General features: G+C 42.3%; 1 protein-coding gene across 4 annotated transcripts in view; it reads right to left on the bottom strand.

Moving 5' to 3' along the window:
• The window catches only part of LOC135984850 (sodium channel protein type 5 subunit alpha-like), a 226,460-nt gene that overhangs the window by 62,592 nt on the left and 147,100 nt on the right, over positions 1 to 16,768 (bottom strand). For all 4 annotated transcript variants that reach the window (XM_065627523.1, XM_065627522.1, XM_065627521.1 and 1 more), the window contains exon 17: positions 14,028 to 14,498. In XM_065627523.1, the coding sequence (XP_065483595.1) occupies positions 14,028 to 14,498 (471 nt within the window). The remainder of the gene's footprint in view (positions 1 to 14,027; positions 14,499 to 16,768) is intronic.

Below are 16,768 nucleotides of genomic sequence, written 5' to 3'. Positions count from 1 at the left end.
GCTCCCATTCAGCAAAACACTTAAGACTACTTTGCATCCACTGATACCAACAGGACTTAACCACAGGCTGGAAGAAGAGCACATCCTTAAGTACTTTACTAAAAAGGGGTGAACTCTGGAATCAGAGCAATATTATTTTTTTTTTTTTCTGCAAACATGTCTAACTAGACCCAGTGCTTCCTAGTACAAATGGTGCCATTAAATCCAGCCACTTCTTCCTGGGGTGATGATTATTGCTGCTGAACTCTCCAGAAGGACTAATGGCAGTGGAAAGAACGTTTGCAGGGTTGGTCCCTACATCTGGAGGCCCAGGTTCTCTGCTGGTGTAAATCAGTGTGGCTTTATTGATTCACCTAAGACAGGGATTTCTCTGAAAACTCCATAGCTCATCACAGCGCTACCATCGTTCATGCCATTACTAATGCTGCTACTAAAATATTGATAAAACCCAAGCCGGTTTCAAAGGGTTGTGCTGAATTGCTTACAGAAGGACTTCCATGCTGAGAAAAAAATTACAAGCATAACAGGATTTCAGCAGTAATTATTTAAACCTATTCATCTTTCACTTGTCCACCCTTTTTTTTTTTCTCCCCCTGGCTTGACCAACATTTGATGTTATCAATGTATTAAGTGAATTTCCCTTCCCCAGGGAGCGGCAGCCTACCTGCCTCACTTCTAAAGCCACATCACCATGGAAAGTCCCTCAAGAGGTACCAGGAGCAGAAAAACACTTTATTCCAAATATAACTATCCGAAAGAACAGACGACACAAAGGAAGCAGTTGGTTAAGCAAATTGCTCTCCGTGTAAATACTTTCAGGCTGTCAGGTTCGTACCAGTCCTTTCAAATGTCGTTCCGTGTTTCTAGCAAATTAATTTAAAATCAAATTACTTGTTTCCTGCTTCAGAGAGCATGTGGTCTAAAATATATTCTAACTTTAATAAATGAAATTATGCGTGTCCAAGCCTGTACTACCCTCCACATAAGAATGTATTACATACAATTTCTAGGCACAGTTTAGCACTGATCTTCACAGGCCAGAGATTGCTCCATAATCATTAATTTACAGTTCTGTCCCTGTCAAGAAGTAACACTCTTTAAGGTGCATCTTTGAAAACAGCGTAATATTCAGGGGAGAAGCTAACGTGGAAGGCACAGTATACACAAGTAAGGAGTAAAGTTCCCAGCCTTAAAAAGTCTTTTTTTTTTTTCTTTAAATGAAATGTGAATACAACTTAGTACCAAGTAACCTTAATGGCATGATAGTGGTTGTAACACTAGAACAACAGAAACAATTGTTTCATCTTAAAAATGCAATGCAGTCTGAGGTGACATCTCAAATTCACTAATGCAGAAAGGTTGTACACTCAGATTTATTAGAAACTATGCAGTGTGTGAGAACAGACTCTGTAACTCAGCTGATCTGATGAATATTCAAGTATAGTGCAAATTATTGCACTAAGCTATAGTCAAATGCCAAACGTACAACAATTCTTTATTTACTAATCCTCTGTGTGGCACCAAGACTTAGCAACACTTTCCTAGAGCCTAAAGTCCAAGAAACACGGGCCCAGCTGCTTCCCAGAAATCACAATTGCACAAGCTATCCGATAAGTTAACGTTAATTAGAATTGATTAAATATATCCCGGCAAATTATCCAATGGGGATAACATGTGCATGTGCTCAGGCAACGATTTGGTTCATTGCCACGTGTTTTCAGACTTGTCCTTCAAATTTCTAAGGTGGGAGAAAATCTCTAAGAGATATGAACCTTTCAAAAGGATCTGATTGTATAGATTGATCCCCAAAGGAGTGTTAGGGAATCAACTGCTGAGTTTTTTTTCAAACAGCTGATGGCAGCCTTGGTAAGCCACTCTCATGGGACGCAACAGTCTCATTTGCAGCACACAGCACCTGAAGATCAGCAGAGACCTGTCTGGGAAAAGGTGCATTTGTTTTATTTTGTTTAACTTCGGACTGTTTGCTTTTGTTCCAATTCCAGGTGATTCATTCTTCTGGCAGCAACAGCAGCAGGTTTATCTCCTGTAAAGCTCCCCACCGTGGGTGGTTTATATAATTTGTTTTTAATTTTTGTATCAAGTGCCATGTTGCCAAGGTAATACACATTATGTTAATATTTATTGATTCAGTTGTTTTCATAAAGTAAAATCATTCAGTGATACGAAAACTTCTTTGTGCATGCAAATGGAGGGTTGGGAGCCTGGGACAGACATCAGCTCCTTTAGACCATAAACCAAAAGTTTGCTTATCTCTCCTCTGATCTGGGCCTTAAAAAGAGGTGATCTGCCAACATTGTACCAGTAATTAGCACATGGAGGAGGATGGACATGGAGTTGTCCCCTTGCATGCTGCAGGTCAGTTGTAGCAGCAGAAAAACAGCAACCAGATTGAAAATAGAGCGCAATCTGGCTGACATCTCAAGTGTGTTTGTGCACGGACCCACGTACTTGTTTGCTGACACAAATAAGTACAAAGGCTCCACGCTGCGTTCTGCCTCTGAAAAGCACGGATCGGCTAATTGTTTCAGGCTCAAATGGGGATTAGTGCAAATGCCACTCGTTTGGAAAGAGGACTTGCTGTTGGCAAAACAAGACAAATGCCTGTCATCAGCACGGATTCACTTTATTCCTTCCCCATGGAAATATCATTTTTTTCCATCCTGTGCAAACAAATTTAGCAAGAGGATCCCAGGACCTGCCTTTTGGATGGCGAGAGCTCAAATGGGTTCTCCTGATGCTTCACTCACTCTCTAGATCATGACCCTGGCTTATAACATTTGTTCCCTGATTCCCTGGCCACGGCTGTTGTGGGAAAGAAGACGTGCAAAGCCTTTGATAGCAGGGAGCTTCCTCCCCAAAGCAGGTGGGGAGGCAAGAAATGGGAATTGGCCCTGGAGCCCTCCCCCCTCTTGCAACTGTCACTGCAGAGCCAGCAAGCAAGGATGTGGCAGGATAAATTTATTTGATGAGGTGGACAGGGTATCCCCTGCCTGTGGTGAGACGGTGCAAATGCAAACTGTCCTTTACTAAATCCACAGTGCAACGGCAAGCTTCAATCCTGCGTATCTTCTCTGCTTCCCACCAGACTCGTGTACCTCTGTCTCACTGAAAACCAATTTTGAGGCACTAATGGGATTTCAGGGATGGTCTGCAGTCACTTTCCAGGAATGAGGTGGTCAAGACATTTCCAGGCGCAGACTCTGAGAGGTGGAGGCTTGTCCTGGTCCCCTCACATACAAGTCTGCATACACTTGGTCACACAGGTGGGACTTTGCTTTAGCATGGGATGCTGCCCATCAGAGGAAGCAGCAGCAAGGATGCTGCAACAGAAATATTTCTGGTTTAGCCATTCAGAGATGACTGACACTATGAAACTGAGCCTCCTCAAGAAATGCAGCTCAAAAGAGCAGCAGTTAGTCTTTTCATAGATGATAACATATTTTAACCTGCAAAGCTAACTACAGCCAGTTTTCGGATGTCATAATAGGAGCCTGACGAGCTTTTAATGTAGAGCGAACCCAGTTCGGCAGTGTGACACACATAGCTATTTGAGGACTGTTTACTCCGTAAAGGAATTGTTGATGTTTGTTCTCCTCCTTGCAGACAGCTATGGATTTCATAAAATTACCGTGCCTGGCAGCAACTGGCATCCTTTCTCAGCAACAGTTTGCATCTACCAACTGGCACCCTTCCTCTGCGAAGAAGCCAAGAAGTAAATGATCGTGAAAACCGAACTGTTTATATCCTACCTCTACGGAAGTGGAGAAGCGAGCAGACTGCAATGCTGCTGAAATGCAGAGAACTTGCATTACTGCCTGGGTGGCACCTGTTTTGTGTGTAAACAGGAGACTACAGTCTGCAGAGCTGTCGGGCTGACAACTCTTAAGATATGCTGAATGCAGTCTTTCTGAGAAGCCTTGAAAAAATCTGGGCTAAAATGGGAGAGAAATGAATAACCATAAAGCAGGGAAATGAACCATGGGTTCTTATTGCCAGAATAGATCATTTATGATCTTGTTTCTCCTCTTTCACAAATAAATGTAAATCCTTGTAGAACCGATAAAAACAGTGGGTTCATCTGGCTGCACATTAAGCCTGAGAAGAGAAATCACCAAATACATCAGGAAAATCCCCTCGCTTCCTCAGTACAAGGAGTGGAAGATTTATATAACTTACTCTGCCAGGAATAAAAGAGGGCTGGTGTGCAGCTGTCAACTTTAAGTGTGCACATTTGAGACTCTCTCTATCCCGCTTTGAAGAATTGCTTCTGTAAACCAGAGTTGCTACTACTGGGCTTGATAAGAAATCAGAGGAAGACCCGGAGCAACACCACATCACAGCACTGGGATGGCAGCTAAGACACGGAGAGGACTCGTGCTACACTACATTCCTTTACAAGTCCATTTTATTAGCAGACTACAGTGTTTCCAAAACCGACATAAAGCATATGAAGTCCTACCTTAAGTTTGCAACACAGGGAGCATGTACATAAACTAGGAGATGTAGATTCCTCAGAGAGGGTATGAATACAGGCAAGGGAAAGTCTAAACCTGATTATTTGAGACTGGGCATTCCCACTCTCCATCCTATGCCACCTAGTCCGTTATTCCACTTCAGCAGAAACAACCAGACATTAGACCAGAATAGTCTGTAGATTTTTTTTCAGTTTTGCATCTCTTAGCTACTCCTGCTAGTCTTTTCTCTTGCCATTCATCTGTGCAAAAGCCAGAAACAATCTGATGCAAAGGGAGTAGTAAAAGGCCAGAATTAGAAGGTGCTGCTCACATTTTCTGTGTGACTACACCTGGATTTTTTCTTTTTCTTGATGACCCAGACTTTACTGGGACCCCATTTATTAAAATACAAATCACTAACACATGCATGCAGAAGAGCAATGTTTGCAAACCAGGTTAAACACAATAGCCTCCGGGTCCAGAAACAGCACAAGCCTGTTCTCCATCTCCCAGTGAACGCACCAGTAGAAGAAATTATGCCCCTAACCTGGATGCCCACAGGTTCCCAGGGAGTTTCCACTTAAGCTGTCAGATGTCAGAGTTAATGCCATTGTATTTTGAACTTACACCTGTTTAGCTAAACACAGAACTTGTCCTCCTGATGGACTTCAGAAATACATTTTTTTTTCCCCTGAAAGTTGTAAGGTATTTGGAATCAAAGTGCAGTACTTATAAAAAAATTGTGCACCTGTGAGTACTTAGCTGGATAAAAATACCAATATGTGGCCCTTAAAATTCAGAATGGCCAAAGCTAAGGCTGGCCAGAAACCACAGCTGCTCAGCAGAGGCTGTTAGGAACAAAAACTCCCCTGGAACCAACCCTGGTATTTTCTTCCATTTTGAATAAAGGTGAACTAAAACTTTGCCAGACAAACATCATCACAGCCACTAACTGCTGGTCTCTGCACAAGGGATGGATGCTTTGCCAAACGTCATCCCTCAAGGAGGGAAACAGCAGTTCAGCGGTGCTACTTCTTGTGTTAATCCAGAACATTATAAGCATTGAAACTCTGGCCACGGAGGAGCAAGGAACATTATTTCTAATGCCCTCTGCCTTGCTGGCCTAAGATCTTTTCCCACATCAGGCAAACACACTGCCCATAATAAAAAACAGATTCATTATTCCAAGGGTTGACTCTTAAAATTAGTCTAAGTGGGAAAACTTGGCAAAAAAGATGGACTGTCAAAGTTAATTTAGCCCGTTATCAATTCAATAGGCTTAAATAGGCAGTGAAAGTATTTCATAAGTGTTCATTGTTCAGAGTTCAAGCTAATACCTTCTGCTAAATTGCATTTTGAAGTTTAATCACACTCTGCTTTATGTTTCTTTTGGTAATTGGGATCTCTCCACAGTATAATGTGAAGAACTCAAACTAATGGGCTCCTCCACTGGAAGTTTAAATTTTGGAAGTTTGCCTCAAAATGCAGCGAGTGAGAGTGCCTGAAATAACCCATTACCTTTCACCCAAATAAGGATCAAAATATTAATGTCTTAAGGAAATCTATTATTATAGGCAGTAGCGACAAAATAACCATTATTTTAAATTTTGTTATTTCAGACCATAATTAACGGGAATAATTTCAACTCCCCAAGACACACACACACACGCACTCACTGTCTCACTCAGCACAGGAGCTGCTGGGGGACTGGCTGCTGTTCATTTTGTCTAAAAATTCTAAATGTCGGCACTTTCTTTACCAAAGGGAGAAACAGTAAGAAATGCTCATTTCTAGGCAGCGTTTCGCTGCAGGGAGGGACATGGATACTGGGAAATGGCACCCACTAGGCTGTGACTGACGCGTAGGTCCCGGTCTGGGCACTTGTCCAAATGCATGTTGTCAAGTCCGCTACGCCTGATATCGGCTCTTTCAATGCCAGGCTTTTTTTTTTTTTTTTTTTTTTTTTAAATTCTCCCCCCTCTTTCTCTCCTCCATCAGCTCCCTGTGTTTCCTGCACCTCAGGCGTTATGCTGTGGACAAATATATTTCCCCGCGACCGCGTCCTGAATAAGCATCCCAAAAACCTTTGCTCGCAGTGTGACTGCTCTAATCGTGTCAGCGGGGATCTGACACGGAGTCTTCTCCTTCTGCCCCATTGTACTGAAATAAAACAAACACCAGTATCTTTCTATGTGTAAAACCAAAGATTAAGACATTTAAATCTGGATAAAAATACAAGTATCTGGCCCTTAAGATTCAGAATGGCTACGACTGGACAGACACCACGGCTGCTCAGCAGGGGCTGTTAACAGCAAAAACTCCCCGGGACCCATCCTGCCCTGGTATTTTCTTTCATTTTGAGTAAAAATGAACTAAAAACTTCACCAGACAAACATCACCACAGCCACTAACTGTGGCTTTAAATCTGCTGCCGTGGTTTACAGTCCTTTTTCTAATGGCTTTGCTGCTTTTCTTCTGAAGATGATAAATAGAGAAATATTCTATTTTATTGCTAAAAACAACTAGAAAATAATTGAGTTCCACACAGTTTTCAGGAAACGCAAAGCAAAACATACAATTTGAGAAGGAAGAAACCCAGGCAAGCCATGTACCTAACAATAATGAAAAAAACCCTGCTATCTTACTTCATGATCAAAAAATATGGGCCCAAATAAAGCTGACAAAAAGGATGCTGTAAGATTTATTGCATGCTGCATGCATGTATACACATGGGCTCACCCTCCTGCCAGTAAGAACTGGGGAGTCATCAACTGACTTCAGAGGTATTTCACCCAGTTGCACTAAAAGAGAACGTGTCCTACAGACTGGAACTGAAAGCACATGGAAAATAAATACTGTCTGAAAGGGCATTATGGTTCCTGACAATAAAGTATATTTCCTGCAGTAAAAGGTTGAAATTAATGTGCCCTGTCAAATAAACACATGACTTCATAGTATCGCTGATTTATAGACATTAGAATTATCAGGAGCATAAGACACTGCCACAAAAAAAAAAAATAATATCAACATCTTTATGCACTGCCATTTTCACAGCAATTTTCATAGCAATTTTCAATAATTTCAGCTACAGTTATGTCAACCTGGAATAATTTTATTGACTTTTACAGAATCACTTCAGGTTTAGGAGCAGGTCAGTAATGCACAGAAATTGTACAGTGAAATTTCCACTGTATACAAAGGAAACAGATGTGGCTCCAGATGCAGACGGTGAACTCTCTGTTACCTGAGACATTTCATCTTTTCTCTGCCTTACAAATGATGTATCATAGGTAAAATAAACTTAACAAGCTCTGTGCAGAAATTATTGGCTTTGACTTAGTGTTATGAGAAAGCTAAACCATGAAGATCCTAATGTTCCTCTCTGATCTCAAAATTATTAATCTCTTACTGGTAGAAACATGCAAAAAAAAAAAAAAAGCTATCAGAAATAGTTTCGCCTCGTCAAATGAAATAAAATTAGTGAGCAATTCTGAAGTAAATATGGGGAAGAAGAGAATAAAAGCTTGGGGGTTTGATTCAGTTTAGAGCAATACAGAAACTACCACTGAACAGAGACTGTGGTGGCAGGCAGCTCTGTCATTGACATGTACAGAGGCAGTCACTCCTTTAAAGTCTGGAAAACTGATTTTCCTGGCAAATGTAGTGGTGGAGCCCAGGCAAGGGTATACATGAGGGGAGAACTGCCAATTGAGGAAAAAAAAAATGGAATATGACTGAGAAAGCATGGCGTGCTCTACGGCAATGATTACTCGCCCTGGGTGCAAAATCCAGGCAATATGCACCCCTTGGGTCCTCTATGCAGACCCAAACCTCTTGAAAAATCACAGCAGAGGTGCTGCTCTGCCTTGGGGGGGTCTAGGAAGAGCACAGAGAAGTGCAGCTGTGCAGGTGGGAAACCCTGAGAGACGACGAAAGACGTCGTCCCCTTCCCACAGGCAATATTCCCTGTTGGGTCACGGGAAGGCACAGCGGGCAGAGCAACAACTCTCTGCTATTTAAGGATTTCCACAGCCAAGGGTAAGCCTCGGGCAAGAGAATGGGCAAGCCCTCCACCAGCTTTGCGGTCTCGGGATGGCACAAATCAGCCAGTTGGGACTTGGCGGCTGCACACGGCAAGTCAGATCTCCCGTGGTGTGTGTGCCTGGTGCCGAGGAAGGGGTAAGAAGCTGCAAAACGCTCCGTCCTACAGCAGGCAGCCAGCACTTTCCATATGACCCAATTAGCCACTCCGTCGGAACAAATCAATAATGGCATTTTCTGGAGACAAGCAGGCAAGTGCTGCTGGCTCGGCACTGCGCCGCATGTGAAAATACAAAGGTGTTATCTCTGCGGAAAGCAGCATCCGTGCCTGGCTTTGACACAGCAGAGAGGGTGAATGTGAGATGTGACCAAGAGCCACCAGCCACCACAGCACGGATTTTCTTCTCTGTGGCATCCTACAGTCAGCTCAAGTCAAGGGCAGTGGTTTGAGTAAGGCAGAAGATGCAGTAATTAAATTTAAGAAAGGGGAGAAAGCAATAACCACCCCGCTGGGCTGACTCAAACAACAAGGAAAAGGTAGAGCCATTTTCTGAGGTTGTACTAATGAATTTTGCAAACTGTATGAACTCATCAATGCAGAAAAGGATCCAGATCCCATGCAGAAAGACCTGGACATTGTTGAAGCCTGGGGTAATAGAAAAGAGACAGAGTTCAATAGAAGAAGTGCAGGACGCTGTACTTTGGGAACTCTTTCAGGACACCCAGAGTTATTCATTTGGAACCTCCTCTTAGTCTGTCACAGGATACCTCTGAGCCACAAAGTGATGTTACTATGAAAAAGGCACACACTATTCTGGGCTAGAGCTGTGGACACCTAGAAGGTTGAGCAATACTAAAGTAGGAATTTTGAAGATTTAAGCTTTGGATTTATATATCTAATGTAAATGGTACAAACCCTTCTGATGTCTGAAATTTTCAACGTAATTAAACTGCAGGTAAATTCTGGTAGGATCCACTGCATCAGGTGGACTGGACAGTGGGCAATGAATCATTCCATCACCTTACTGTCCCCATTATCTGTTTCTTACTCCTTCAGGAGACTGAAAGTTGATGTCACATATGAAAAGATGGTCTTTATAAGCAACTACAAGACGCTCTGTAGAGGTTCAAAAAAATAAATTTCCACGTTATAATAATGTAGGAAGCCACAATGAGAACCCAAAAGAGCCCTGAGAAGATGCAATATGTTGCTGTGGTTCCTGCTGAGATTTTGGGAGCTATTCTCCTGGTAGGACAACCCATATTTAGGATTATAGATCTCAAAGACAGAGTAAAAAGGAACACAATTTTCATGTAATAGACGGTTATTTGGACACCATGTCCAAAGTATGATAAGGTGGATGATATTTTTGTTGTGATTATTCTTGTTCTCATTCTACAGTTAAACTTCCCATCAAATCCCGAAAAAAATCTTGTGGACTGACAGAGAAACACTTCCCCATCACTACGCGCAGGTCAAGGAAGAGGTTTAGGGGTTCAGGCAAAGACCTAAGTCAAAATGTTGCAGTGACTGGCATCAACGCATGCATCACACAATAGAGATTAATTAATGAAGTTCAAGGTGGTCCTTTCTCAGCCTCACTCCTCTTCTGCCAGCTTCTTGCACTTGTCCTGACATTTATTGTTCAGCTTTTTTTTCTGATCCTTTCACCGTATGTGTGGGCTACAGGCATGTGCCTCCTGCCTCTCTGAGGTCAGAAGAGCATCTCACTTGCACCTCAGTAATCAAAGGAGATGTAGAAGCTATCAGGTGGTCTCGCTCCTTCGAGTGATGTGGCAATGACAGTGCCACAAATTGGGAGCTTTCAGGAAGACGGCTGCTGCCAGTGTAAGCTTTGATAATAGAAATGGCAGCTGAAATTTAAACTTAGACATTTCTATTACTCAGAGGAAACTGTCCAGTCACAAAAGGGTTTCTCATCATCTGGAGTTTCAAACTGCTGCGTATAACACTGTGGAGCCCATTTCTCATAGCCACAATGGCTTACTTTAGAGTAGTTTTGTGACTTTCTGGGAAGAGCACAGCACTGGTATAGGACCTGTAAACTGAGCTGATCACCACCCTAAAATCTGTCATCAGGATCAACAACTTCATGATTCTGCTTGAGAGCAGCCTCCCTTTATCCTCCTCAACACGACAGATGAGTCTGGACTGGTGTGAGCACACGGCAAACAGAATATGGTCTGGGATCTTCGACTGACAGAGAAAGTATAAAGGATGTGTAGGGATTGAGTAGATTTACCTTGCCTTGCACTTGAGAGGCATGAATACATAAACTCCCTATATATGCATCTCCTTTCGCCTCCTCTCTATCGCCCCAAATCTCCTTGCAGGAGGAGGAAGGCAGGTTCTGGCAATGCTGCCAAAGGGCTGCTAAATTCCAGGTCAGCCAACAACTATAAAGTGAAGCCGGGTACATTGTCTTCTCCTGAGAAGTAAATATACATATCACACTCTCTTTGTATATGCTAAAATATTTAAATATGTAAAAATATGGATTATAATTAGGGGAAAGTTAGAATAGATTTGAATGTTTAGTGTAGCCTTGATAGTTCTTGTTTCGTTTCTGTGTGATGCCCTCCACACAAAAAGATACTTCACCGTAATTGTGCCCTTTCAGAGCAATCATGTAAATTTTGCTCTTGTTCACGTTGTTCTTCCTTCGCGAGCTCTGCCGTGGTTATTGTGGCCACCCTGGAGGGAAGGAGGTGGGAACCCCCTCAGAGTCAGGGCTTGCAGGATTAAAGCTTCTGGGAATGAGTGGGGAAGTTTATTGCTCAGAGTCCCACAGGGCTGCCCTTGATACAAAGGTCAGCACGCTGTAATTCTCACAACTCTACATCCAGGGAACTGGGATTTCATGCTGACCTCCAGGTGCAATAACTTCTTCTGCAGTAACCTCGATCAAGAGAGGGGTTTTTTTTTGTGGGTCCAGAGATCATAGATCTTTGCAATGGGCACCATTAAAAATTGCAGATCTTTGAATCATTCAGGATTTGCTTTCTCATGGCTCTGCTCCTTATGGCGATGTTTACAGCTGTGCAAATTTATTAGGGTTTTGCAGGAAAGCAAATGCAAAGCTCATCATGCAATTATAATTTCTGCTGTTGAGCATCTTCCTATTTTTATTTAGTTATTATGCCAATGTATTTTGAGTCTTTGAGTTGGAACCCACCCCACATACACACATTTTCCTCTCTAGAAATTTGCATAGGGGAACAGCAGTGACCTGCAGCAGCTGTTTGTCAAAGCCTGGAAAACACTAGTGACAAAGCTAATTAATACATTTCACAACTCCACACCTTCTATTTAATGCGCACATTAGCAGTGAACTACGTTATTTTACTTGCAATCCAAACATCTTGTGGTAATGTGACAATGTTAACCTAGTGTTTATTGAAAATTTTGTGAAAAGGTACAGCGTGAAGATGGAGTATTTTGGTTTCCTTCTCCTACTTGGTTCTTACTTGGTTTCTTACTATTTTGTTCAACTCTGAATCCTCAATGGTTGTATTATATATGATAATATTTCAATATTATTGAAATAATTTGAACAAGTTTTCTCAATATTTTCAATTCAACTTTTATTTATAATGTTCCATTTCACTAGAATACCTACGTTCCTACATCAGTTCTCTCCCTCATGACTCTAATAGATCTCACTAAAGGCCTAATTCCACATTTACTGTAAAGAATGAAATAGATGACTACCCGTCCCATCTACTAGTATACATGCCAGCACCTGCATGAACACATTGTGCAGCTAAATAGAAATCCACTTCTCTATACTTTTAAGGTACCGTAAACTGCAAAAATCCCAAACCCTCCATGCTTTATGCTGCAGCTTAGCTTGCAATTGTGAACATTGCTATTTATCTAGAGGAAGGTGAATACAGTGATACAACATACACATGTGTGCATATGCACACAGACAGACGCAAGCATCCAGACCTCATGGACACTTATGTGCAAAGTTTCAACAATCTTTTGCTTTGTATTGTGAAAGGAAAACCTGAGAAGTTTAAAGATTGTGACCCTCTGTCAGACGTAGCAGAAAGGTATAGATACCTTTAAAAGCAAAAAAAAAGGAAAAAAATAACCTCCAGAATTAAACACATTTACATGCTATTATACTAATTTATGCTACTCAGTATTTGCAGACCAGTTAATACTAAGAAACTCATCTGCTATATTTATATTTCACTTTTCAAGTGTACTCTGCTTGTAGGTTTAACACAACGCTGGGAAAAGAAAAAGACTTCAAAGAAAAAACAGATATTAACCATGCTACCCACACTGATCCACAGGTCATTTCAATAGACCTGTTCCTCAAAAAAGATACAAAACAGCTCCTACAAGCATTTACCAAAAACTTTAGACTTCTTTTTTGTTACCTAGGTGTCTATTTGGACAGCGGGGCTTGATTATAGAGTTTTCTGACCCCTTACCCTTCAGCTCCCCAAGGAGATGGTCAACATATAAGACTTGCTGGTGAGCAGACACATAAACACTGAAAGTATTTCTACCATGAAGCAGGAGAAATTAACATTTATCAGTCAATTCGTGCCCATCTCCTGACAGAGACTCCTTCCTCGGGTTTTTTTTAGAACAGTCCTTCTCGAAGGACAACTTTGCTTCAAAACTTTCTTCCCCTCAACCAAGAGATTGGGGATCCCTCCTGACAGCTGGATCCAAACAGGGGCTTTGATCCAGTGCCTGCTGGGCTCCATGGGTCTCACCCAGACTCAGAGGATGCTGAATCAAGGCTGAAGGGTCTGGAAAACATTAACTAGCCACAGTGCATGGAGCCGAGAGAAAAAGCTGTTAGAAAGGGGAGAGGAGGAGGAGAAGAAAAGTGTTCCCGTGAAGATTTTTCTTCTGCATTTTACACCAATACTCTGAACCAAACAGAATTTTTCAGCCTTTACTACTGAGTGCTCTGGGGAAGATGAAAATCTGCAATGTCATACCAAAGAAAAAGCAAATAACTATTTTTTTTTCTGTTTGAATACATACAATTACATATCTTCTCTCTTTCTCTGGTATCTTGTCATATCAGCCTCCGCCTCACTGTATTTTTAAGAGAACTATCTGACCCTCAACTCTTGCTGCACAAATCAAACAAAGCCATTGCCCATTTTTGCGCACTGAGAAATTCCCGTCACAGTCAGAGGACCTAAAATTTGTTCTGTAACATTCCCATGATTCAGCTGAAAGAAAAAACACAGGCTCCTGTGTGGGAAAGGTTTTAATTGTTCTGGTTAGAAGAATTAATCTAGACAAGCACAAAGAATACCAGGGGAATGCCTCTTGTTGGAGACAGAATTTTGCTCTTAGATATGCACGCGTAACTTCTTCTGAAGTTAACAACATATCAAAGGCAGGATTAGGCCATAGGACATTTGCATCATGAGCCATGGATCCAGAGCAAGGGAGGGAACAAAAGCCACCTTAAAAAGCTGCAACCAGCAAACATTTTAGTTGCCTACCTGCTCCATTTCCGTAAAGGTGCTTTGCTCCTCATCTTCCTCCTCAATATCCGACTCTCCCACAGCAATAGGAACACAAATTGAAAGATCAGGATTGGTCATAAAATCATCATTGTCTGTAATTCCTAGGTGTTTCTCCCCATTTTTAGTCATCCCATCCTCAGCATGGTTCTCTTTGCAATTCTCCGTGTCTTTGCCAAGCTCAGCAGTTGTGTGACTGTTCATGCAATTGTTAAGGGCACCCGTGTTCTGGGCAGCAAGCTTCATCATTGCCTTCTTTTCAGCCGTTGTCTTGGGGTGCCGGAGAACATTGCAGCAAAAATTCCATGTCGTGCGTTTCACGTACTGAAGACCCCTGTTGATCCGAGCAAAAGCAAGCTGCAGGTTGTTCATCTCCCCATCCTCATCTGGTGCTGAGAGGTTGTCAGCACTGAAAGAGCTTAGCAGCAAGGCCAGGAACAGGTTGAGCACCTGCAACAAATAAAGTTAAAAGGAAATCAATGACCCTTAATTGTGAAGGGCAAATGTTTGGTCTTGGAAGCAGATGGGTCTGAGTCTCATCTCATCTGTGCCACTGCACCACCAGCATTTGTGGAACTGCCTCTAATAACGGGTGGTTTCAGTAGGAAGAGGAGGTCTGCAGATGTTTCTGAACACATTAATTTCAGGTGCAGAAGTTTAGCCTAGGCAATAACACACTCAGACATTCCCTTTCCCCCTCCAACCTCCCAAAATATGAAAACGAAAAGGCAAAGCTTAGAAACAGAGTATGTGATAAAACTTTCATTGGAAGTTACATAGCATAAATATTCTCATAAGCAGTGGTATTATGAATTTCCTGTAATTGCCAGTATTCCATCTTGGAGAAAATCACTAATTGCAACATTAATTGACATCCAGAAAGGTACTGCTTACATGTGGAAAAAACTGTAGGAAGAAAGTTTTCGGGACCTTTTTGTTTTTTACTCAGTGTGAATATTGTTATTTATATTTCATAGCATATAATACATAGGGATCTGGACAAGCTCGAGAAGTGGGCCCATGCAAACCTCATGAGGTTCAATGAGGCCAAGTGCAAGGTCCTGCACCTGGGTTGGGGCAAACCCCGGTATCAATACAGGTTGGGGATGAAGGGATTGAGAGCAGCCCTGTGGAGAAGGACTTGGGGGTTCTGGAGAATGAAAGATTGGACGTGAGCTGGCAACTTCAGAACTGTCTACCTTTACTGGTAGTGCATGGCAAGATTAGACACAGCTACACATTTGGGTGATATATTTGACGATTTAAACCTCCTTTCCCCTCCCCACGCCGCCCCCCCCCCCCCATCTAGTAAATGTAATTACATCCAATAAATAAAACCAGCTTCTTCTAGAAGGCTATTCCCAGTAATACATCTTGCAGGCTGATCACCAGTTGCTGTCTATGGGATGTTATACCTGCTTGTGGGCTGAGAAGGAATGGATTACAGCATTTGTGCTGGACAGACAAGGATAAGAAGCTCACGCCGGAGGTAGATGCCTGGAATGACGGGAATGAAGCAAAGGTGACTCAAACCCATATTAACTAAAATGTATTTACTGAAAATGAACCAGGGCCAAATTGCCTGGTATCAGCTCATCTGCTGCCTGTTCAAGGTGGGTGGGTGCCAGCTCTGTGATCTCCTGATACTACTAGAAATAGCAGTTAGTTGAAATAGTAGTTAGAAATAGTTGTTAGTAGAAATAGTTGTTAGTCCCTTGGCTTCTGTCTTTCTGACAGTATTTTAAATGGATAGTCTGTTAGACCAAAATAAATGGTATAAGTACTGTGCCTTACCAAAGAGCCACAAGCTTCTGCTATCATCCCCCCACCCTGTTCCTCCTTATTTCAAATATTCAAAATACATGAGACGGAACTTTGAAAACCAGTCTGGTCTTAATCACTCTGGTGACACTGCATTTGAAGTGTCTTGTCAGTGCTGTTTTGCAAAGTACTCTTTGCAATCACCATGATTATAAACAAAAGCAGCTGGTAGCACAGCAGATGCCTATGTCCATTATGAACTACTGAATTACCTATTGCTGCACTGAGCACCACCCTGCTCTAAAGTAAAGTGAGGTTAAAGCTAATTGTTTCTTAGGTGGTCCATCATATTGGAGTGTCACTGACAGCTTGTGTGGTTCTCCTCTTGATCATTATGGTGGTCTGGGACGAACCAATCTTTCATATCCCACTCAGAGGTATTGGACGTGGTGTTGTGTGATAGGCAGTTGAAAACCAGCGTACTGGATATACTGCCAAGCAGGTGGGAGCCCATCGGTGAAGGAGTCGCTGGTAGAATCAGTTTAGTCATTTTCAGCCAAGTTTGATAGAAGGATGGGGCCTCAGAGATAACCACATTGCTACAAGTGTCCTGAAAATAAGCACATGTGTGTTGAAGGGACACTGCCCAGGTCACCAGTACAGACAGAGCTTGCACTAAGCCACAGTGTGTGTCTCCTTCCCAGTGGCAACCTAGGGACATGAGAAGGAGCTGGAAGAAGGGAGGTGAAAAATAAATCCAGAATAAATATCTTCTGGACTTTATAAGTTCAATTCAGCTACCTTAACAGAGGTGCCTACTGTTGTTTGAGGTTATCTGAGGCATCTGCACCAGACCTACAGGAGATGTGTGTCCTCCTGTATCTCCAGATACCATCCAACCAGGACATAACAGAGTATTGCAGCAGGCAACAGAGTGGCAGCGTTCAGGGAACTCAATG

Source organism: Caloenas nicobarica, chromosome 2, assembly GCF_036013445.1.
Source record: "Caloenas nicobarica isolate bCalNic1 chromosome 2, bCalNic1.hap1, whole genome shotgun sequence".
Taxonomy (NCBI): domain Eukaryota; kingdom Metazoa; phylum Chordata; class Aves; order Columbiformes; family Columbidae; genus Caloenas; species Caloenas nicobarica.
Note: the sequence above shows the minus strand (reverse complement) of the source record. Positions and strands in the feature narration are given on the sequence as shown.